General features: G+C 35.8%; 1 protein-coding gene across 1 annotated transcript in view; it reads right to left on the bottom strand.

Annotated features, from left to right (window-relative positions):
- Positions 1-25,538, bottom strand: part of GORASP2 (golgi reassembly stacking protein 2) — a 52,304-nt gene that overhangs the window by 15,977 nt on the left and 10,789 nt on the right. Inside the window, exons 2-7 of the mRNA XM_077154114.1 lie at positions 19,010-19,090; positions 16,199-16,402; positions 15,637-15,723; positions 14,741-14,871; positions 11,545-11,677; positions 9,746-9,869 (exon numbers count right to left, since the gene is read on the bottom strand). Coding sequence (XP_077010229.1) covers positions 9,746-9,869; positions 11,545-11,677; positions 14,741-14,871; positions 15,637-15,723; positions 16,199-16,402; positions 19,010-19,090 — 760 coding nt within the window. The remainder of the gene's footprint in view (positions 1-9,745; positions 9,870-11,544; positions 11,678-14,740; positions 14,872-15,636; positions 15,724-16,198; positions 16,403-19,009; positions 19,091-25,538) is intronic.

Below are 25,538 nucleotides of genomic sequence, written 5' to 3'. Positions count from 1 at the left end.
TGCCTATATCAGAAAAGAAGAAAAGGCAAAAATTCAGGAATTAACTATCCATTTGGAAGAACTGGAGAAAGAACAGCAAGCTAACCCCAAAGCAAGCAAAAGGAAAGAAATAACAAAGATTAGAGCACAAATAAATGAAATTGAAAACATGAAAACAATAGAGAAAATCAATAAGGCCAGAAGTTGGTTCTATGAGAAAATCAATAAGATTGATGGGCCCTTAGCAAGATTGACAAAAAGAAGAAGAGAGAGGATGCAAATAAATAAGATCAGAAATGGAAGAGGAGACATAACTACTGACCTCACAGAAATAAAGGAGGTAATAACAGGATACTATGAACAACTTTACGCTAATAAATACAACAACTTAGAGGAAATGGACGGGTTCCTGGAAAGACATGAACAACCAACTTTGACTCAAGAAGACATAGATGACCTCAACAAACCAATCACAAGTAAAGAAATTGAATTAGTCATTCAAAAGCTTCCTAAAAAGAAAAGTCCAGGACCAGATGGCTTCACATGTGAATTCTACCAAACGTTCCAGAAAGAATTAGTACCAATTCTCTTCAAACTCTTCAAAAAAATCGAAGTGGAGGGAAAACTACCTAATTCATTCTATGAAGCCAACATCACCCTCATACCAAAACCAGGCAAAGATATTACAAAAAAAGAAAACTACAGACCAATCTCTCTAATGAATACAGATGCAAAAATCCTCAATAAAATTCTAGCAAATCGTATCCAACAACACATTAAAAGAATTATACATCATGACCAAGTAGGATTCATCCCAGGTATGCAAGGATGGTTCAACATAAGAAAATCAATTAATGTAATACACCATATCAACAAATCAAAGCAGAAAAATCACATGATCATCTCAATTGATGCAGAGAAGGCATTCGACAAGATTCAACATCCTTTCCTGTTGAAAACACTTCAAAAGATAGGAATACAAGGGAACTTCCTTAAAATGATAGAGGGAATATATGAAAAACTCACAGCTAATATCATCCTCAATGGGGAAAAATTGAAAACTTTCCCCCTAAGATCAGGAACAAGACAAGGATGTCCACTATCACCACTATTATTCAACATTGTGTTGGAGGTTCTAGCCAGAGCAATTAGACAAGAAAAAGAAATACAAGGCATCAAAATTGGAAAGGAAGAAGTAAAACTATCACTGTTTGCAGACGATATGATACTATACGTCGAAAACCCGGAAAAATCCACAACAAAACTACTAGAGCTAATAAATGAGTACAGCAAAGTAGCAGGTTACAAGATCAACATTCAAAAATCTGTAGCATTTCTATACACTAGTAATGAACAAGCTGAGGGGGAAATCAAGAAACGAATCCCATTTACAATTGCAACTAAAAGAATAAAATACCTAGGAATAAATTTAACTAAAGAGACAAAAAACCTATATAAAGAAAACTACAAAAAACTGCTAAAAGAAATCACAGAAGACCTAAATAGATGGAAGGGCATACCGTGTTCATGGATTGGAAGACTAAATATAGTTAAGATGTCAATCCTACCTAAATTGATTTACAGATTCAATGCAATACCAATCAAAATCCCAACAACTTATTTTTCAGAAATAGAAAAACCAATAAGCAAATTTATCTGGAAGGGCATGGTGCCCCGAATTGCTAAAAACATCTTGAGGAAAAAAAACGAAGCTGGAGGTCTCGCGCTGCCTGACTTTAAGGCATATTATGAAGCCACAGTGGTCAAAACAGCATGGTATTGGCATAAAGATAGATATATCGACCAATGGAATCGAATAGAGTGCTCAGATATAGACCCTCTCATCTATGGACATTTGATCTTTGATAAGGCAGTCAAGCCAACTCACCTGGGACAGAGCAGTCTCTTCAATAAATGGTGCCTAGAGAACTGGATATCCATATGCAAAAGAATGAAAGAAGACCCATCTCTCACACCCTATACAAAAGTTAACTCAAAATGGATCAAAGATCTAAACATTAGGTCTAAGACCATAAAACAGTTAGAGGAAAATGTTGGGAGATATCTTATGGCTCTTACAATTGGAGGCGGTTTTATGGACCTTAAACCTAAAGCAAGAGCACTGAAGAAGGAAATAAATAAATGGGAACTCCTCAAAATTAAACACTTTTGTGCATCAAAGAACTTCATCAAGAAAGTAGAAAGACAGCCTTCACAATGGGAGACAATATTTGGAAATGATATATCAGATAAAGGTCTAGTATCCAGAATTTATAAAGAGATTGTTCATCTCAACAACAAAAAGACAGCCAACCCAATTACAAAATGGGAAAAAGACTTGAACAGACACCTCTCAGAAGAGGAAATACGGATGGCCAAGAGGCACATGAAGAGATGCTCAATGTCCCTGGCCATTAGAGAAATGCAAATCAAAACCACAATGAGATATCATCTCACACCCACCAGAATGGCCATTATCAACAAAACAGAAAATGACAAGTGCTGGAGAGGATGCGGAGAAAGAGGCACACTTATCCACTGTTGGTGGGAATGTCAAAGGGTGCAACCACTGTGGAAGGCAGTTTGGCGGTTCCTCAAAAAGCTGAATATAGAATTGCCATACGACCCAGCAATACCATTGCTAGGTATCTACTCAAAGGACTTAAGGGCAAAGACACAAACGGACATTTGCACACCAATGTTTATAGCAGCATTATTTACAATTGCAAAGAGATGGAAACAGCCAAAATCTCCATCAACAGAAGAGTGGCTAAACAAACTGTGGTATATACATACGATGGAATATTATGCAGCTTTAAGATAAGATAAACTTATGAACCATGTAATAACATGGATGGACCTAGAGAATATTATGCTGAGTGAATCCAGCCAAAAACTAAAGGACAAATACTGTATGGTCCCACTGATGTGAACGGACATTCGAGAATAAACTTGAAATATGTCATTGGTAATAGAGTTCAGCAGGAGTTAGAAACAGGGTAAGACAATGGGTAATTGAAGCTGAAGGGATACAGACTGTGCAACAGGACTAGATATAAAAACTCAAAAATGGACAGCACAATAATACCTAATTGTAAAGTAATCATGTTAAAACACTGAATGAAGCTGCATCTGAGCTATAGGTTTTTGTTTTGTTTTGTTTTGTTTTGTTTTGATTTTACTATTATTACTTTTATTTTTTTCTCTATATTAACATTCTATATCTTTTTCGGTTATGTTGCTAGTTCTTCTAAACCAATGCAAATGTACTAAGAAATGATGATCATGCATCTATGTGATGATGTTAAGAATTAATGATTGCATGTGTAGAATGGTATGATCTCTAAATGTTGGGTTAATTTCTTTTTTTCCGTTAATTAAAAAAAAAAAAAAAAAGAGAAGGGATAATTGGAGCTGAAGGGATACAGACTGTACAACGGGACTGGATATAAAAACTCAGAAATGGACAGCACAATACTACCCAATTGTAATGCAATTATGTTAAAACACTGAATGAAGCTGCATGTGAGGTATAGGTTTTTTGTTTTTGTTTTTTTTGTTTTTTTTTCTTTCTATTATTGTTTTAATTCTTATTCTGTTGTCTTTTTATTTCTTTTTCTAAATCGATGCAAATGTACTAAGAAATGATGAATATGCAACTATGTAATGTTATTAAGAATTACTGATTGTACATGTAGATTGGAATGATTTCTAATTGTTTTGTTAATTCTTTTTTTAATTAATAAAAAAAAAAAATAGTAAAAAAAAAAAAAAAAAAAAAGCTGTGCTGAGAGGTAAATTTTTTGCCCTAAATGCCTGTATTAAAAAACAAGAAACAGCAAAAACTGAGGACTTAACAACACACCTGGAGGAACTTGTGAAAGAACACCAAACTAACTCCAAAGAAAATAAGAGAAGAGAAATATCAAACGTTTAAAGCAGAGATAAATGAATGGGAGAATAAAAGAATAATAGAAATAATCATAAAACCAAAAGTTGGTTGAGAAAATCGATAAAATTGATGGGCCATTAATTTTATTGTTTCAACAATAATAGTAGGAGACTTCAATACACCACACTCCTCTATAGATAGGAATAAGACAGAAGATCAACAAGATCAACAAAGAAAAAAAGAGAGAGCATGCAAATAAACAAAATCAGAAATGAGAAGGGGTGCATTACCACAGACCCTGAAGAAATAAAAGAAATCATAAGACTATGAACAACTATACGCCAACAAGCTAGACAACTTGGATGAAATAGACAAATTCCTGGAGATACACAAACAAGTTACACTAACTCAGGAAGAAACAGAAGATCTCAACAAACCAATCACAACTAAAGAGATTCAATCAGTCATCAAGAATCTTCCCTTACAGAAAAGTCCAGGGCCAGATATCTTCACAGGGGAATTGTATCAAACATTCCATAAAGAACTAATACCAATCCTGCCCAAACTTTTCTAAAAAATTGAGGAAAAAGGAACTCTACCTAACTCATTTTATGAAAGTAATATAATTTTAATACCAAACTGGGTCCTATAGATATATAAAGAAATCATACAACTCAACAACAAAAGAACAAACAACACAATTATAAAATGGGCTAAAGATATGAATAGGCATTTTTCTGAATAGCAAATACAGATGGCTCAAAAGCACATGAAGAGATACTCATTTTCACTGGCTATAAGGAAAATGCAGATCAAGACTACAATGAGACACACCTCACAACTATAAGAATGGCTGCTCTTAAACCAACAGGAAACTATAAATGTTGGAGAGGATGTGGTGAAACTGGGACACTTATGTAGTGTGGGTAGGAATGTATAATGGTGCAGCCACAATGGAAGATTGTTTGGTGGTTCCTTAGGAAACTAAATATCAAGTTGCCCTATGACTAGCAATAGCACTACTTCGTACATACCCAGAAGACCTGAAAGCAACAACAGAAACAGACATTTGCACATTGATGTTCATAGGAGCATTATTCACAATCACCAAAAGATGGAAACAAACCAAATGCCCATCAACAGACGAGTGGCTCAACAAAATGTGGTATATACATATGATGGAATATTATGCCGCAGTAAGACAAAATGATGTCCTGAAGCACACGACAAGATGGATGAGCCTTGAGGACATAATGCTGAATGCAATTAGCCAGACACAACAGGATAGATACTGTATGATTCTGCTTTTATGACCGGCATAAAGGTATAATCAGAGGCTTAAAATACAGAATATAGGGAACTTAGAGATACAAAGAAACTAGAGATGGGTATACCGTTAGCTAATGGGGTTGAACTCCAATGTAAGGGAATAGATAGGAACGAAGGTGATTCTCTAGTGGGTCTAGAATTAATATTAGCATACTGAAGATGAACAAGATTGAAAGGGGTTGTATAGACCTATATGTCCCACGGATTCAACTAAAAATATGAACTAGTTCTTGTAAGAATTACTTCAAAGATATGATTCTTGTATAAAGAGTGTTTAAGTCCAGGGTACATGGGCAAAACTGCTATTGCATGCTATGAGCTATGTTCAAAAGGAAACCATCAGCACTACCACAGCAACAGCAGAGGTAAATAACAGGGGGAGGGACAAGAGTTAAGAGGAGGGTTAGAGTTCCTATTTGGTGAGGGTGTGTTTATTGGTTTTCTTTCCCTTGGGAACAATGAAATTATCTAAAATTGAGAATGTTTATGGGCTGTGGACTTTGGGCCTTTTACATGATGCCTGATGAATGAAGGTGGTTGAAGGCTGCACTGACGGAGAAGTAGATTGGCAAACGATGGTGTGTGTATACTTATGAATGAAGGTTGTGCCGCTACAAAAAGGAACAAAGTCATGAGGCACACAAGGATGTGAATGAACATGTGGGACATTTGGTGAGACAAAATAAGCCAGAAACAAAAGAACAACAATGGTATGGTCACCTTTAGAAAATGTTTATAAGAAAACAGTGACCTAGATTGTAAGCTTTTAGAGCTGACACATTTAAGTCCAGAGTGGTGATTAATATTTCTGGATTTTGAGAGGCTGTTTTATATATATAACTTGATATCTAGAGATAAAAACGAAGCCAAATAGGTTGGAGTTCAAGTAAGTTGGAACACAAGGGTAAGGAAGACAGTGTCTATATTTTAGAAACACACATACTCTTTGAGACAAATGGAAGGTTTATTTGATCTGGAACTGAAATTTTCTGTAGTGCATAATCTAATTCACCTGTTTAGCTCATTTGACCAATTGAAGCACAGAATAAGAAAGAGGTCCTTTAATCCTGTATAGATTATTGTAATGCCTGGAAACATCCTAGCGTATATTAACCAGATAATCAAAAAGTACTGGCAAAGTCCGCTGAGGGAGGGGAAAAAGACTATGCAACTATTAAACCTTACTATCAGGGAATCCCCTGACATTGGACCAAACTTTAGGGACACCCAAATTAATAGACCATGCCCTCGATCATGAGGTTTACTGTTGGGAAGTTTATATAGGTAGCAGAGAAGCTTAGATTACCTAAGGGTGTGCCTAAGAGTTATTTCCGCAGGAGTTACTCTGTTGTTGCTGAGATGTGGCCTCAGTCTCTCTAAGCCCAACTCTGCAAGTGAAATCACTGCCCTCCCCGCTAAGTGAGACATGACATCCAGGGGTGAAAGTCTCCCTGGCAACATAGGAGATGACTCCCAGGGATGAATCCAGATCTGGTACCTGGGGATCAATAATTCCATCCTGACCAAAAGGGGGAAAAGAAGTATAATTAATAAAGTATCAGTGGCAGAGAGAGTTCCAATAGAATTGAGAGGGTACTCTGGAGGCTGATCTTATGCAAGCTTCAGTTAGACCTTGCTACCTATCATAACCTGCCAACACCCAACCAGGACCATTCCAGCTAATCCTAAAGAACACCTAGGGCAATATATAAAATTCCACAAGGGTTTCATGAACTAGAGTAACTTTCCAGAAACCTACAACTTCCAGATGGGTCCTTGGTCCAGATAAGTCCTGAAACCTAGCCTGGTCTCTCCAGAACATCAGATAGCTCCATCTCCCTACCCCATATTAGTGACAGACCCTTCCAATTTCACAAATTTAGAATTGCCATAGCCCAAATAACCCTAAAGAGAAGTGTGGAAAGATCAAAGGTGATGGTGGAGTTATACATAGAAGATAGGATAAACAAATGAATATGAATGCTGAATCATTAAATTGATATCTCTTTTAGTCTCCAGTATTTTAGAGCAGCTAGAAGTAAAAACTCAAAATTGTGAAATTGTTACCCATGTCAAAATGTGAAATATGTTCTACAATTAATTGTGGTACTGTGCTTTGAAATTTATAGCTTTTTTGTATATACGTTATTTTTCACAAAAAGTCGATTGTGATGATAAAAAAAAATTTAAGCCCTCTAACCTCCTATATTCTGGAGCAGCTAGAAGGAAAAATATGAGAGGATTGTATGGTAGTCCATGACAGGAAGATCTGGAATCTTCCCGTAACCACTTGTTGAAAAGTGCTTTGAAACCTATTGCTTTCTTAATTTCTTTGCTTTGTCTATATGTTATACTATACAATAAAAAAAGTTGGAAAAAAAAAAAAAGATTCTACAAAGGTTCCATGTACTAGGGTAACTTCCCAGAAACTGACAACCTCCAGATGTGTCCCTGGATGAGAGAAGTCCTGAAATGCAGACGGGCCAGCCTCTGTAGAACATCAACTAGTTCCATCCCCTTGTCCGATATTACTGACAGCCCATTTCAATATGAAAAAGTTAGAATGGGCATAGTCCAAATATCCGTAAAGAGTGGGAGAAAGGTCAAAGGTGATGGTAGTGTTATATAGAGAAGGTAGGGTTTAACAAATCGATATGAGTGCTGAATCATTAAAAACTGATATTTATGTCTCTAGTACCTTAGAGTAACCAGAAGTAAAAACCTAAAATTGTCGAATTTTAACCCATACCAAATCTGTTTCACAACTAACTGCTGAAATGTACTTTGAAATTTATTGCTTTTTTGTATATGTTACTTTTCACAAAAAAGAAAAAAAAAGAGGAAGTATATAACAGAGCAGAGAGGATTCAACAAATGAGTATGACTTATGAATCATTATATTGATATTTCTTTTGGTCTCCAGTATCTTGGAGCAGCCAGAAGTAAAAATACAAATCATGGAACAGAAACTAATGGCAAACTTTAAAACCTGCTCTATAACTACTCATTAAAATGTACTTGGAAATTTATTGCTTTTTTGCATATATGTTATATTTCACAATTGAAAAAAAAGAACTCAAGAATAAAAGGTAAAATAAGGATAAAAAAGTAAATAATAGGAGGAGATAATGGGTAAAAATTGGACAGAGTGAAATACTATAGGTCAGTGAGAGGGAGTCTAAAGAGTATGGGATGTATAAGTGCTTTTTTTTTTCTTTTTATTTCTTTTTCTGGAGTGATGCAAATATTCTAAAAATTATCATGGTGAAAAATACACACCTATGTGATGATATTGTAAGCCACTGATTGTATAATATGGTTGGACTGTATGTGTGTCAATATTTCTCAATAAAAATATTAAAAAAAAGATTATACAGAGAACTTAAAAAAAGAGAATAAAAGGTATTAATGAAATAAAAATAAACCATGATTAAGGATTTCATCCACTTACTCAACATTCATTGAATACACAATATACGCTTGTTATTCTGAACACTGAAAACCAGAAAATAGGAGACTATGAAAAGGAAGAGGAAAACAAACTCCACAAACATACTAAGTGAAGAGCTAAATCATGTGATGCAGCAATTCTATCTTTAAGAATATACCCAAGAGAATAGAAAACATATGTCTGCACAAAAACTTGTATATGAATGCTCACAACAGCATCATTTCTAATAGCCTCAAAGTGGGAACAATCCAAATGGTCATCAAAGGATGAATGAATAAACAAAATGTGGCATATTCACAGAATGGAATATTATTCAGCCACAAAAAGAAATGAGGTTTGGACACATGCTACAACATGGACAGACCTTGAAACTGCTATGCTAAGTGGACCATATACTGTATGATTCCACTTGGAGGAAATGTCCAGAATAGGAAAATCCAGACAGACTGAAAGTAGACTGGTGGTTACCTACCACTAGGGAATTTGGGGGAAATGGAGAGTGACTGCTAACAAGTACAAAGTTTCTTTTGAGGATAAGAAAAAAGTTCTAAAATTCATTGTGGTGATGGTTGTACAACTCTGTGAATAGTCTAAAACCACTAAACTGTACTCTTTAAATGGGTAAATTGTATGTTATTTGAACTATATATCAATAAAGCTGTTTAAAGGACTATATAATGCAGAACAAGGAAGAAAAAGAAGAAGGTAGGCATGTATCACCTGAACAAGACCAAGTCTGAAGAAAGGAACACTATCCCGCTCAGTTTTGTTATCCTTGGTGCCTACGCTCAAAAGATATGTAAATGTTTGCTGAAGAACCAGAGCAACTAAAAAGAATTTAAAGGTAGACTCCCACCCTTTAAAACCTGTAGAATCTAAGAGAAGCCTAGGGTCTAAAACATACAGAGAATGGTTTAAACAGTGGTCCTGTGGCCATTTAGAACTAGGTCTCACAGACTTGGCCTGTCTGTCAATGCAGAGCACATTCAGTTTTCAAAGTACAGTGGCTTAACTTTTAAAAATTCTATAGGTGGGACAGAAAAGAAAAATATGAAAAACAAAGTTGACCAAAAACAATATATTTTTCTGCATACCTGTACTGAGAACATTACTGACAACTGGTGAAGTTGAGCTAATAGAAAGTCCAGACAGACTCTGTTCAATTTCTGTAGTTCCTGATGGTGACAAAGATGGGGGATTAACTGAGGACAGCTGGACCTTCCAAAGAAAGAAAGAAAGAAAATCACTCAAGCTTCTACTTAAATAGTGGCTTTTATCAGTCTTACAGATACATTTTTTATCACATACTAGTTGTCAAAAATTCTCACTTGCGCTTCTGCCTGAGACACTCCTTCCTAACTGCAAAGCATATGGGGAGCAGGCACTGTAAATATCTCTTCATCCTGTCACTCCTGTCACTGGGCACATGGTATTATCCTACCCTCAGTAACATACTATGTCCTAACTACTTTCACACTAGGAGATTCTACTCTTTATTCTTTCCTAGCCATCCAGAAATCATTTCATGCAACCCTTAAAACACCACTGCTTTCCTCTTCTCTCTAAATCCCAGCTAGTTTTGCTTTAAAACTTTCACTGCTCACAGAAAAAAATAAGCTGAAATCATCATACCATGACAGATTTCTTAGAAGTTTCTCAAGATTTCTAACCTCATGAGTTCATTTCATCTTTTCTCACCAATGATCAAATGTGACTTTCCAGGGGGGAAAAATGGGTGGGGGGTGGGGGATGCTTATATAGGGACTCTACAGATGGCTTTTCCCACTTCTGAATACTCAAAGTTCTGCCAGCTCCAGTGTTCTTTAGCACATTCTGACACGACTTCTATTCCCTTTGCCTAGCCACCATTTCACCCCCTGATCTCCTCAGACTGTCCCTGAGACTCATTCTGGGCAGAAAGCACTGATTAATGGCAGGTGGTTGGAGCCTGGACATGTAACTAGACTGGTTCTGGCCATGAGCCAGCGTGGGAAAAAGGGGGATTAAAATTCTCAGTAGCTTTTACTCCCTCTAGAATTTGGGAAGACCAAATTGTGTGTCATAAAATGACAGTGGCAGGAGCCCACACTTTATAATGTAGCATTTTCTTTTTGGGTTACTTTGCTTTTTATTTAGCTGTGTAGGTAAGAAGGTATTGGGATACCCCAATAAAAGAAACATTTCAAAAGTCTACAACAAGCCAGCTCAGATATTGTTTATTCCTTAAGAAGCCTCACTTTGATCTCCCCTTCCCTACCCCAACCCCACACACTCAGCTCTCACTTTCTGAAACAAGCTTTTTGAAATAGCAAGCACTGTCAATATCTTTTACACCCCAGTCACTCGGTATGTATCCCCCTGAAATCCGGAATTTGCACCCCATCAAGTCTCTGAAACTACTCTAGTCCAGGACGTGGTTTGTTATTTTTTTCCCTCACCTGACCTCTCTGCAGTACCTCACATAGCTAACTAAGCCTTTTTTCCCAAAGCTCTGTTCCCCATTTGGACTTGTCCTTTGGAGCTTTTGATCTGTATCCTCTTTTCTCTGCCCACTAATGTAAATGCTAGGATTTTTCATGATTCTGATCTCAGTCCTCTGACCCACTCAGGCCCAAAATCCTTCGACAATTTTTATAAACACCTACTGGATCAAATTACCCAAATCTGTTTCCCAAGCCCTGTCCTCTTTCCTGAAGTCCACATCCATATAACTAACTTCCATGTGGATATCCTACAGGAACCTCAAGTTCAACATGATCAATACTTAACTCATTATCTGCCCTATTTCAATTAGTGCTACCAGTATATATATATATACACACACACACACATAGTCACCTGACTTCTTTTGATGGAAATTTTATGATATAATCAGGTGGTAAAGTTATCTTACCTCTGTAAACCCATCTTTAAGAGGAGTAATAGGTGTACCAGTCATTTGTCCTGGAAGAGAAATTTTCTTTCCTTCTTCAAATGGGCGTGTAGGTATTCGATGCAAATAACCATATCCAATGCCACATCCTAGGCTATAAAAACATTTTTTCCTCAAACTTAATATCAATCACAGCCTGCATTTCTTTGAGGTATTTGAAATACAAAAACAAGATACCACAACTTTAAATAATGTCATCTTATCAGAGGTCAACCCTGACCAAGCTATATGAAATAGCACACTCCTCCTACCACAGTCAATAACCTTTTTTGCAAGCATTTATCACCATCCAGTATACTACATATTTATTTATTGTACCCCCCCCAAAAAAAATGTCAGGTCCTTGAGGGGAGAGACCTTGTGATTTACTGGCACATGGTAGGTACTTAATTGTTTGCTAAATGAATGACAAAAAACAGCCTTTCCACCAAAAAGCTCAATACACTTTCATATGATGTCACTTATATACCCCATAGTTCTATTTCAGAAATTGACACATCAGTCATGTAAGTTTAATCCAGATCCCACTTGTCACTTATTCTTCCCACTGCCACCAGAGACAGTGTGCTAAAAAAATATGATCACATTGCTTCCTTACTTAGTCTGCTGACGTCCTGATATTCCATTTTCCTTCTTCCATTTGGGGAATTACTTCTTAGCCATAGTGCGAGGTGCCATTCACGGCGCTTGCCCTGCCCAAATCCAGGGAGCACTTGCTGACCAGAGCCAGACCAATCAACCTCTCTTGCCCAGGGCTGTAGAACTTGGGAGGGACAGAAAAACCAATAATGGCTTCATCCCCTCTGTGGAATGTTGATGAAACTGCCAATTAGTCCTTCCTATCTAAAGCCCTACAGGAGATGTAAGTCCTGCCCTTTTGAAGCTTAGCTCACTAGCTTTTTCTTTGATTATATGAGCTACTCCATATCAATAAATTCATTTCTGCTTATGTCAGTTACAGGTAGTTTCTACTGTTTGGAACCAAAGAATCCCTACTGATACAATATCATAGTCCTCTATATGATACAGTATCATAGTACATCCAAATTTCTGACCTCAGAATTTAAGGCCCTCCACAATCAGGTCCAACTAACATTCCCCGTCATGACTGCTTTTATTTCCAAACTATTTGATACTTTGTAAGTAGCCCTGCACTCATATCTTTGTGTCTCCCCCCTGCCAAGTTCCTACTATCTCCTTGAGTACCACTACCACAAAGAGCTGGGACAGCAGGAAGCTACTAATTTCAGCTCACTCTTACCCTGATTTGTACAATGATGCTTCAAACTACAAAATTATTCGTTTCTTCTTCTCTCACTTTTCCTGCTCCCCTACCACCATAACTGTAATCTCTCAGCAGTCTGGATCTCAAGAAGATTCAGAAGAAGAAATAAGATTAAATAATTTATACTGATCAGTAATTTCTCAGAAGTAGCCACATTTTAAAATAAGGTATTTATTAATCAAAATTATCACATGGTAGAAGAGAAAGCACATGAGGCAAGAGCAAGATATGCTACAAACTTAAACATACCCCAATAATTAAATTAAGGGAAATATGATGTGATGAATGAAATGTGGTCAGTCTCTGAGGAAGGAACAAAAATCAGAGGGCACAGATAAACCAAATGCACCATCAGAGGGCAAACTCAGGAAAATGGTTTATATAGTCCTGCCCAAAGCAACAGTCAATCAATGTTACTGAATTATCAAAGGAAAAGTATCTTCCACAGAAAGGGGATAATTGGCACTGAATCTAGAAAAGAAGGGCTCCAAGAACAAGAATGTAGCAAGTTTATTCAACTTAATTAAAGAAACAGAGATAGTCTTTGCTGTTGGACTTCACCATCTGCAGAATCTCTTCCTTGCATTTAGATTCCATATTCACTCATCATTCTTGTGGTACTAATCTGACCTGTGAATTCTTCTAACTGGAAATGGGGAAATTTTCTATTGTAAACTGAAAATTGGTCGTTCCATTAAATACAGCAGGTTTTTCACTTAGTATATATGAAGCAGTCCCTCTGAAATCAATCAATTCCCAATACCACAAGAAGATTACTTTTTCTGGATATTAATATACCTGAACAATGGAAAATGATAATTTGGATCAAGTATTGTCCCAGAGAAGCCATATTCTTAAATGATACCTGTGCCAGTTTGAAAGGATTATATGCCCTAAAAAAGCCATGTTTTAATCCTGATCCACCTTGTGGAGGCAGCCCATTCTTTTAATCCCTATTCAGAACTGTCGGTTGGGAACTTGATTAGATTACCTCCACAGAGATGTGATGGACCTAATTATAGGTATTAACCTTTGATTAGTGGGAGATGTGACTCTACCCATTCCAGGTAGGTCTTCTACTGGATTCCTTTAAAAGTGGAAAAATTTTGAGAGCCAATGGAACCATAAGAGCCCTGCAGCAAAGACCTGTGGAGATGAAGGGGAGCTTCAAGAAACAAGAAACCTGGAGAGAAAGCTAGCATATATCAGGATGTTCATCATGTGACTTTCCAGTTGAGAAAAAAGCCCTGAGCTTCATCAGCATTTCCTGAGTGAAGATAATCTCTTATTGGTGCCTTAATTTGAACATTTTTATAGACCTGCTTTAATTGGGACATTCTCACGGCCTTAGAACTGTAAACTTGCAACTTAATAAATTCCCCCCTTCAAAAGCCATTCTGTTTCTGGTTTATTGTATTCTGGCAGCTTGCAAACTAGACTAATATTCCATCTCACTTTTCTCAAACTATAACAAGTTAGAACTCTAGCAGTGAAACAAGCTGAGCTGAACAATCTCAGGTATTATGAGTAAAAATATTCTGAGCAAGTAGAGGTTTTCTCTGGCTGTATCAACAATGTCAACCTTTTCCTGGCAGTACATTTCATTTGGAAAAGCTACAAGACCCTAGGTCTTCCCGTAATTTAACAAGGTTGCTACCTCTTAGATCAATTAGAAAAAGATCATGTTCCTTAGATACATACGTTTTAAAAAAGCAAATCATTGCTTTTGATACTCTTGGTCAGCTCTTTCCTTTAGTTAAGAGGAGTCTTATAACTAACCAAAACTAGTTTCAAAATAAAAATAATCAGTGTTTACAATACATCTGATTGGTGAGTTTAGTAGTCATAGCTCAGTTTAAAGAATGATCTTACCTGCCTTCTCCACCCCATGCAGAATTTGGTGTAATAATCACTTCTCGACAGTTATCGGTATCTGTGTTGTACACATAAAGTTTCAATGGTTTTGCTTCATGTGTTTCAATAAGGCTGAATAGATCTTCAGACTGAAAAAGTATCATAGGAGAAAAATGTTTTAAAGGTACTATCCTTTAGAAGAGGGGTCACAAAATGGCTAATATCAGAATCACCTGCGAAACTTTTTTTTAAAATGCAGTTTTACAAAGATATATTCACACACCATCCAAAGTATATAATCACTGGCTCACAGTATCATCACATAGTTGTGCATACGTCACAATGTTCAATTTTAGAACATTTTCGTTACTGCAGAAAATAAAAAACAAAACCCAAATCCTCTCTAACCTGTTATCTGCTCCTCACCCCTCATTATAATTTCTAAAAAATATTTTTGATAAAACTTAGTACACAAACATACTAACATTCTTAATATACAAACATTTCATACACAGTATACAATTAATGGTTCACAATATCATCACATAGTTGGGTATTCATCACCATAATCATTTTTGTTTAACATCTGTATCACACCAGAAAAAAAAAGAAAAAAGAAAAAAGAAAAAAGAAAAAACTCATACATACCATGCCCCTTACCCCTCCCTCCTTGACCACTAGTATTTCCATCTACCCTATTTATTTTAACCTTTGTCTCACTTATTATTTATTTTTATCCATTTTTTTACTCATCTGTCCATATCCTAGATAAAAGGAGAACCAGACACAAGGTTTTCACAAAGCAAAGACTTAAATTTCAAGTCCAAATGTAAAGTACACAAATATATTTCTGAACTCAAACATCAATGAGAAAATGTTATATAATTTTCATTATTAATAAACATATTAATCACCTCATTCATGACTGTATCGGCTCCAATGATATAATCACTGTGAGGTCTAAGACCTGCCAATGCTGCAGGAGAATTTGATTCCACTTCCTACAATGATATAAAAACATATCCCAAAATTAATATATAAAATAACTTTCCAAATGTTTTAGTTCACAGTTCTGTAGTGATAAAAAGTAACCTATATTTCTGTCTTGTCAGAGATAATGTCAGATGGCAGAAATCATGGTATACATTCAAAACAACATAAAAATTAGATGATATTTAATAAATATTTAAAATATTTCCATTCTGCACTAACATGGATATATCATTCTTCTTCTAATGGGTAAATCACCAGAAAAATATTTCTTAGGCTTCTCTATTTGCTTCTCTTTCTCCTAAATTTTTTTTTCTCTTTAATTAATTCATATTTCAAAAGCAACTCTTGCTGGTTTTTAGAAACTAGAAACTGCCCAATAACAACACTACCTCTACAATCTCACCAAACCTGAGACAACCAACATTAAAACATCTTACTATATTGCTTCTTAAACTGAAGTAACAACTTACAGTTGATACTTACCAATACATGCCAAACGTTTTCATTTGCCCCATCAAAGCTGCAGAACCGAATACTCACTCCCAACAAGCCCTGGCCACCCCACATGTTACTTGGTGTGACAGATGTCTCTCGCAGCTCCAGTGTTTTGCTGCTGTAGATAAGCATTTTTACAGGTTTTTCAACATTTGCTTTTAGTAGATCCTTAAGAGTGTCATTGTCTTTATTCTGTGAACACACAAATAAGTTTCCTTAGTAAATACAATGTTAATTTAGCTTAGCTTAGTATCCTTTGGCCTTATAATAGTAAAATTAATAATCAATATAAATAAAACATCAGGAGGCACTGTTTTTAAGCTAGCAAAGAAAAAGTTTCAATAACATTCAAAGGTTACCCCAAGTAAAAGAATATCAAGAAATGAGGAATAGTTCTATGTCAGCAAAATTACAAAATTGACTTTTTTCTAATAGTTCATTATGGGCTATTTGCAGCCCACCATTATCAGAAATCATCTAGGGCTTCAGTAATTAGAAACAAAAATGCTCCAAAGGTTGCCAGTGGGGAAAAAAACAGTCTCTCAACAAAGAGTGCTGGGAAAACTAAATGTTCACATGCAAAAAATGATTATGAACACCTACCTCACTCATACCATACAGAAAAATCAACTCAAAATGGATCACAGATCTAAATATAGGGCTAAAACTATAAAACTCTTAGAATACAAGCAGGGATAAATCTTCATGACCTTGAGGACTGGCAATACTTTTAAAAATATGACACCAAAAGCACAGGCAACAAAAGAAAAAAGATAAACCATACTTCATCAAATTAAAAAACTCTGTGTATCAAATGAACACCATGAAGGGAGTGAAAAGACAGCCCACAGTATGGGAGAAAATATTTGCAAATCATATATCTGATAGGGGATTAATATCTAGAATACATAAAAGATTCCAACAACTCAACAACAGAAAGACATTTTTAAATTTAAAAATATAGGCAAATGATCTGAATAAACATTTCTCCAAAGAAGTTATACAAATGGCCAATAAGCACATGAACAGGTGCTCAACATCATTAGCCATTAGGGAGGTGCAAATAAAAACCACAATGAGATATCACTCCACAACCAGAGGGTTGGCCAAAACAAAACAAAACAAAAAACACAGAAACACAACCAACAGAAAATAATAAGTATTGGTAAGGATACAGAGAAATTGGAACCCTCATACACTGCTAGTGTCTATGGGGAATGTAAAATAGTGCAGTTGCTATAAAAAACAATTTGGCAGTTTTTCTTTCTTTTTTTTTTTTTAATATGGGCAGGCACCGGGAATCGAACCCGGGTCCTTGGGCATGGCAGGCAAGCATTCTTACCTGCTGAGCCACCGTGGCCCGCCCGGCAGTTTTTCTAAAAGCTAAATACAGAATTAACATATGACTCAGCAATTTCACTACTAGGTATATAGCAAAAGAAGTGAAAACGGACTCAAACAGGTAGTTGTATGCCAATGTTCAAAACAGCATTATTCATAACAGTCAAAGGTGGAAGCAATCCAAGTGGCCATCAGCAGATGAACTGATAAACAAACTGTGGTGTATATATGTAATAGAATGTTATTCAGCCATAAAAATGAAGTTGTGATACATGCTACTATATAGATGAATCCATTATGCTAAGTGAAATAAGCCAAACACAAAAGGCCAAATACCATCTGACTTCACTTATATGAAATATCTATAATAAGCAAATTCATATAAGACTAAGGGTTACTGGGGGTCAGGAGGGTGAATGAAGAGTTATTGCTTGCTGGCTAGAGAGTCTGTTGGGGTGATGCATAATTTTGGAAATAGTGGTGATGGTTGCAAAACATGGTGAATATAATTACGACCACTGAATCGTACATTTAAAAAGGGTTAAGATGGCAAATCTTGTGTTCAGATATGTGCCACAACAAATTTTTTTAAGTAAAAAATACAAAAAAATACTCCATAAAATGTCAATTGGCAAATCTGCAATGAATTTGATTTTAAAATTTAAGACATTTGTTGGGGCTGAAGTTTGATTCTGCACTTTACTGCTAAATATACTTTTATTATGTTATTGGGAACTGGAAGGAAAAGTAACTGGAAAGAGTATGCCAAATTCATTACACAAATGAATAAAGGCCATATATGAGATGTTGGCTAAGTAAGAACAAAAACGTTAAGATCGTTTTGAAAAAATAAACCAACCAAGTAACTATTATCATAAGAATTCTCTGTTGAGATGATATAATTTCCTTTTATGGGACTTTGCTATGAGTAAACTGAAAGCAATTCATAAAAATTAGTTTTAATTCTGTACTTTAGTGCACATCTCTGTCTGATTCTAATAAAAATATGTACAAATCAAGAACTAAGTACCAAGAAAAATGGCAAGTTATTTGAGAACAAGTCTTTACAATTAATTTGTCAAAACCTACAAATCTGACATCTCCTAAAAAGCAAACTTCTTTATCTTCATTATTTTTCTGCTTACAAAAATTAAATGTAAAGTAAAAATTCTGCAAGGTTCTACTTCTCCAAGATAATCACTGAAGTCTGAGGTACAATATTCTAGATTTGACACTTTAAGATGTTTACTAACACATGATTATTTTTCTAAAATGGACATCATGCTCTACTTTGGAACTTGCATTTTCATTAGATAACTTGTCTTGGACATTCAAAAGCACATTTTAAAAAATACTTATTTTTTAAATTAATAAACATCAATCCCAAACATATTTAAAAATTCCATTTTCAAAAGATTACCAAATTCTATAGGCAAAACAATAAAAAGCTGAACTTACTAATCTTGAACCATTAATAGAGACAATAAAATCAAAGAATGGCTCCAGTCCAGCTCTATGTCCTGGTGAATTTTCTTGAACCTGTAAAAATAAAAATGTCCAATATGAAAAATGAAAAATTTAATTAAAAATTGTAAGCTAACTTAAACTATCTTTTATCAGTAAAAATAGGTCAATTTCATTGATAATAAAATAGATACACAGTAGTGCTCTAATTTCTTTTTTTCTCTCCCACAAAATATACTTCCAGCTCCCTAAATTCTACCTCTTCTTTAAGTTAATCTTTTCCATGAGGTTGTTTCCTCAGTTCCATCTCACACCACTCCCAACCCTTCTTTATTTTCTGAGGTGTGGGTGCATGCTCCCAGCATTTAGTACATGACATAGCCAACAGTTAATCATTATTGCTGAGTAGCAAATTCAAATTAATTTAGTGAGCATTTATTTCATCACTACTACTGCCACGAACTGTTTGGTTACAAAGCTAATATAGTAACATAGTCACTGACCTCAAGAAATCTCAAATCTGTTGGAGGAAATGTGTAAAGAGGAAGAGGGGACGAGGAATACAGTCCTCTAATGAACTGTAAGACAAGATCAAATAGGTCAAGGGCTACATAAGGTAAAGTTCTAAAAACAGAAAGCTAAATTCTGGTTTAAAGAGGCTTCACAGGGGAAAAAATGACATTTGAATTGTGCTTTGAAAAAAGAGGTAGAACATTCAAAGGTGAAGATGGATAAAGGGATGAGGAAGTGCATTTGAAAGTCAAAGATATTATTTGAGTACAAACACAGAAATAGTAGTCTGTAAAATCAAAGTCAGGATCATAATATAGGATAGCTAGACAATACAGTGATGTGAGACAGAAGTTTAGAATTACAGATTTTGAAAACTACAATTGTCCCATAAATTCTCTAATTTAGAGGATATGAAACTGAGGTCTATAGTCTGTGGATGGCTTTAGAGAATTCCTACAGCTCCTGAAACTATATACAACATTTTATACGAATGAGCAGTTTTCAGGGTGCAAAGATCCATGGCTTCTGTCAGAACCAAAAAAGGGTTTACAAATCTCTGGTTTTGTGTACTGTTTCATTTTATAGGTGAAGAAACTATTACAAGACTTGCCTATAGCCCCATAGTTGGCTAGTGATGAAGATGAAACTCAAAAGTACATTTCCCAGCAAAAAGCCTAGAAAGAAAGGGTGGAGCCAAATTAAAAGAGAACCTTAAATGAAAGATTAAAATTGCATAGCTTCTCAACAATTCCAATGCCAAGCACCCCCAAATTGAAATGGATTAAAATAAACCATTACATTTTCCAAATTTACAGTAATAAAATGTTAGTAAGCAGTGATAGTAGAAAAAATAAATGCCAATACAATCCACTTTGTACTTCCTTTTCCAAAACATTTTCATAATGTTTTAAGAAATTTTTATTGTGTTAGATATTAAATACTCTCAAAATTACCCTAGAGTCACTCCCAGAGAACCTCTTTTGTTGCTCAGATGTGACCTCTCTCTCTCTCAGCCAACATAGCAAGAAAACTCATTGCTCTCCTCCTTTCTAGGTGGGACATGACTCCCAGGTGAAAACCTCCCCAGCAACATGGGACAGAAATCCTAGAATGAGCTGGGACTAGCATCAAGGGATTAAGAAAACCATCTAGACCAAAGGGGGGAAGAGAGAAACGAGACAAAATAAAATGTCAGTGGCTAAGAGATTTCAAACAGAGTCGAAAAGTTATCCTGGAGGTTACTCTCACACATTATATAGATACAATAACTAAAAAGGTTTAAGGTATATTAGAGAGGCTAGAGGGAAGTGCCTGAAACTGTAGAGCTGTGTTCCAGTAGACATGTTTCTTAAAGATGATTGTATAATGATATAACTTTAGCAATGGACTGTGTGATTGTGAAAACCTTGTGTCTAATGCTCCTTTTATCTACACTATGGACAGATGAGTAAAAGCTATGGATTAAAAATACATAAATTAATTAATTAAAAATACATAAATAATAGGGGGAACAAATGTTAAATTGAGTAGACTGAAATACTAGTGATCAATGAAAGGGAGTGGTAAGGGGTATAGAAAAAAATAGGGGGAACATTGGATAGATGGAAATACTCAATGAGAGGGAGGAGTAAGTGGTATGGTATGTATGAGTTTTTTCTTTTTCCTTTTTATTTCTTTTTCTGGAGTGATGCAAATGTTCTAAGAAATGCTCATGGTGATGAACATACAACCATGTGATGATACTGTGTGCCACTGATTGTACAAGTATGGAATGTTCATATGTTAAGAATGCTCGTGTTTCTATGTTGTTTTGTTTTGTTAATAAAAAAACAACTACCACTCTACAAAAATGAAAAGTATGCATTGTTCTTGTAGGCTGATTTTCAATAATAGCCCAAACAGTTCTAATATTCAATTAGAAGATTATGTAAACAGATAAACACATTCATCCACACATTAAGCTATAGCTATTTACACAGTAACAAATCATTTTGATGCTTTCAAAATGGAGCTCAGATTGTCCCCAGAACACTTTTCTCCAATGCCAGATAATATTAATGAGAATTGTTTACTACTTCTTGGGTTAATTTTGCCTTTTATTTATTTAAAGTAAATTAAACTATGATTGCTTCTGAAGAAGTAAAGCCAGATTTTCTCCATTTGTCACAGTAAAAATAGTTACTTTATATCTTTGATAAAGATGGTTCAATGTTTAACTTATGTTTACCATTTCGTTAAAAAAGGCTAAAGACAGCACTTTCGTATCTCAATATCAACTGAGAAAGTTGACTCCACACATTGATTCTTATCATGCCACCTTCTGAATATAAAATTTTAATACTATTTTTTTGAAATTGAAAAGTTTCTTCCAATTTCTGCATTCTTCCTATACTAAAAAGCTTTCAGTAGATAAACATGAATTCTAAAATAAACTTAAATAATTCTTTTCCAAATTCTTTATTTTTCCATTTTTCATTTATTGTAAAAATCAACTTCCTCTGTTTCTAGTGGGCCTTCAAATTAATTTCCTTCAAGTTTATTCACATCATTAGTATCAGCACAATCCTGACAACTAGCTGTTTTAGTTACTGCTAGGAAGTCAGCAGAGGGAATCCTAAAAAGTACTCTCTTTGACCCTAATATACTTAAAGGACATTTCCTATATTTTGTCCCACCGAAAATAAGATCTACAACTAGCAAACTGCACATCCATATAAGTAAGTTTCTCTTGCAATATTATCCACCGACTAGAATCTCTTACGCACCTCATCTCTCAAGCATCAAATTACCACTTCATACTTTCTGTCCCCTATGTGATCTCTAGATTGTTGACTTATATTCTGCTTACCTCAACCCATCGAAAAATAAAACACACACACACACACGGCTCCTAATGCCATTTAACACTTATTATTGGTTGAAATGCCATAGTAATTTTAAATAAATGGGTTAAATTTGAAAACTTAAGATTTTACAAGCATTTTAAACATGTAAAGTAGAAAGATAGTGGATTTTTTTTGAGCCAGTGGGACTTAGTTTGAGCCATGGGTTTGCACACTTATTCGTCATGTGAGCTTGGGAAAGTTTATTTATATCTCTGGGCCTCAGTTTTTTCATTCACAAATAAGGGATAGTGTTCTAGTTTGCTAGCTGCCAGGATGCAACACACCAGAGACGGATTGGCTTTTAATAAAAGGAGATTCATTTTGTTAGTTCTTTAGAGGAAAGGCAGCTAACTTTCCACTGAGGTTCTTTTTTACATGGGAAGGCACAGGATGGTCTCTGCTGGCCTTCTCTCCAGACCATTGGGTTCCAATCTACTTTCCCCAGGGTGATTCCTTTCTGCATCTCCAAAGGCCTTGGCTGAGTGGTGAGTGCTGAGATGAGGTATGCTGAGCTGCTTGGGCTGTGCTACCTTGTGCTCTCTCATTTAAGCACCAACCAATTAACTCAAACGTTATTCATTGCAGCAGGCACGCCTACTAGCCGACTGCAGATGTAATCAGCAACAGATGAGGTTCACGTACCATTGGCTCATGTCCACAGCAACAGAACTAGGCACCTTCACCTGGCCAAGTTGACAACTGAATCTAACTATCACATGTCCACCCCTTCTCAACTTGGCAACTACTGACATCACCTTAAACAATTTTGCAATTAAGGTGCAAAAAAAAAAAGCTCTCTTCTGGCTGTGGACCTGTGAATCTCAAAACAAATTGTCCGGTGCCAATATGCAAAGGAGGATATTCACAGGATATAGGTTTTCATTTCCATAGGGAGAAACTGGAAGAACACAGATGTAAACCCTCCAGGGCAAACACCATGGGATTTCAAAGTCTGAAAGTCATTTATCCTTCGGCTTTAGAAAGTGGCAGTCCACCTTTTCCAAGGACCTATGCAGTGGCCCGCCTCTTTCCAAATCAACCTCGGGGAACATTGAGGAGACCACCTTTTTCTCAGCTCCACTCCCTCCAGGCATTGCTGCCACACCTGGACTCTCTGCCATTTCCGGGGCACATGCTCCATGTGGTGGCAGTCAGACTCTCCCAGTCCCCCAAGGAGCGTGCTACACCTTTTCCAAGGCCTGAGGCTGCACAACTCTTCCACTGCAATGAGAGGGAAGACTCATCCTTGCCCTTCAGGGTAAACTCACCCTCTCCATGTATATGGGTGGGTCCACTCTCCTGGCCGAGCTTTCTTGGCTTCAGACCCGAGCTTCCATGGTTCTCACTCTGCAGACTCCAATTTTTTCCCTTTGGTGTCCTCCTTTGTCAAGATTGGCAGTGGTTCCATCTACACCAACAGTTTCTTCAAACACTCCAAGACTTCTTAATCATTCTCTTCACGGTTCCTCCAAAATTTTCCCCTTAGCCATCCAAAAAAACTGTTCCAACACATCTGGTATTTGTAAACCGCAGCAGCACCCCAGCCATGGGTTTGTATACTTATTCATCATGTGAGCTTGGGAAAGTATATTTATATCTCTGGGCCTCCACTTTTTTCATTCACAAATAAGGGATGGTGCCATCTACTTTATAAGAATATTGTCAAGACTTAAGGAGCTTAAATTTACAAAATGCCTAGCTAAGTTCCTGGTCTGATAGGAGCCCTACAATCTTCCCTTCTTTCCAACTCAGCAATCACCACCTGAGGGTAAACCTTTTCCAACCAATTCCTAGACATCACATTTTTCTCCCAAGCATGTATTAAATATCATTCCACCCTCCCCCTTTTTAAAGAAAGAAAAAGGAAGGAAAAGAGAATGTTAATGTTAATCAGCTGGGAAGAAGAGACAAATCACTTTTTTAAAATGTTGCTTCTCAAAAACCAAATCCAGGTGAATGGCAAATCTAAAGGTCACAGGTAAAACAATAAAGCTTTTAGAGGAAAACATAGGATGATATCTTTGGGGCCTTCAAATATGAAAAGATTGCTTAAACTGGCACAGAAAGTACTACCAAACTAAAAAGATTGATAAATTGAACTATACTAAATTTAGGAACTTTTGCTCATCAAAAGACACAATTAAGAGAGTTAAAAGATACAACAATATATATACAGCAAACTTAGAACTACTATAAATCATTAAAGTAGACAACAAAATCACAACGAAATACTACTCCACAAAAACCAGAATGGCCCAAACAAAAAAAGACAATAATAGGTATTGGCAAGGATGTGGAGAAACTGGAACCTTCTTCATACATTCCTGGTGGCAATGTAAAATGGCCCAGCCATTGTAAAAATCGTTTGGCATACCCTTAAAATGTTAAACACAGAATTATCATATAATCCAGCAATTCCACTCATAGATAAATACCCAAAAGAAATGAAAATCCTATGTCAATAGAAAAACTTATACAAGAATGTTCTTAGCAGCATTCATTATTCGTAATAACCAAAAGTGGAAACAACCCCGAATGTCCATCAAGGCATGAATGGATAAACAAAATGTGATACATCCGTACACCGAATGGAATATTATTCAGCAATAAAAAGGAATGAAGTACTGATACATGTTACCACAGACATAGATTAACCTTGATGACATCATGTTAAGTGAAAGAAATAAGAAAACAAATTGTATGATTTCATTTATATGAAATGTCCAGAATGGAAAAATCCTAGTGACAGAAAGTGGTTTAGTGATTGCCAGGGGCTGGAGGCAGTGGAAATACAGATGGCTGCTAATGAGTATGGGGTTTCTTTCTGGAATTAGGTTATATAACTCTGTGAATATGTGAAAAATCATACTTTAAAAGGCTGAACACTATCTTATTTAAGTTATATTCTTATTTAAGTTATATTTTAATTAAGCTGTTAAAAAAAAAGACAACCCAAAGAGATATGGGAATAAGATCTTAGCAGACATTAAACAAAACAGGATACTCAAGTGCCCAATAAATATGAAAATGTGCTCAATTTAATAGTCATCAGGGAAATGCAAATTAAAACCAAAATAGAAAAGATGGAAACACTAAGTGTTTCAACTTTTGGAATGTGGATCAAT

Source organism: Tamandua tetradactyla, chromosome 3, assembly GCF_023851605.1.
Source record: "Tamandua tetradactyla isolate mTamTet1 chromosome 3, mTamTet1.pri, whole genome shotgun sequence".
In the NCBI taxonomy this organism is placed as follows: domain Eukaryota; kingdom Metazoa; phylum Chordata; class Mammalia; order Pilosa; family Myrmecophagidae; genus Tamandua; species Tamandua tetradactyla.
The sequence above is the reverse complement of the archived record's forward strand: the minus strand, read 5'-3'. Positions and strand labels throughout refer to the sequence as shown.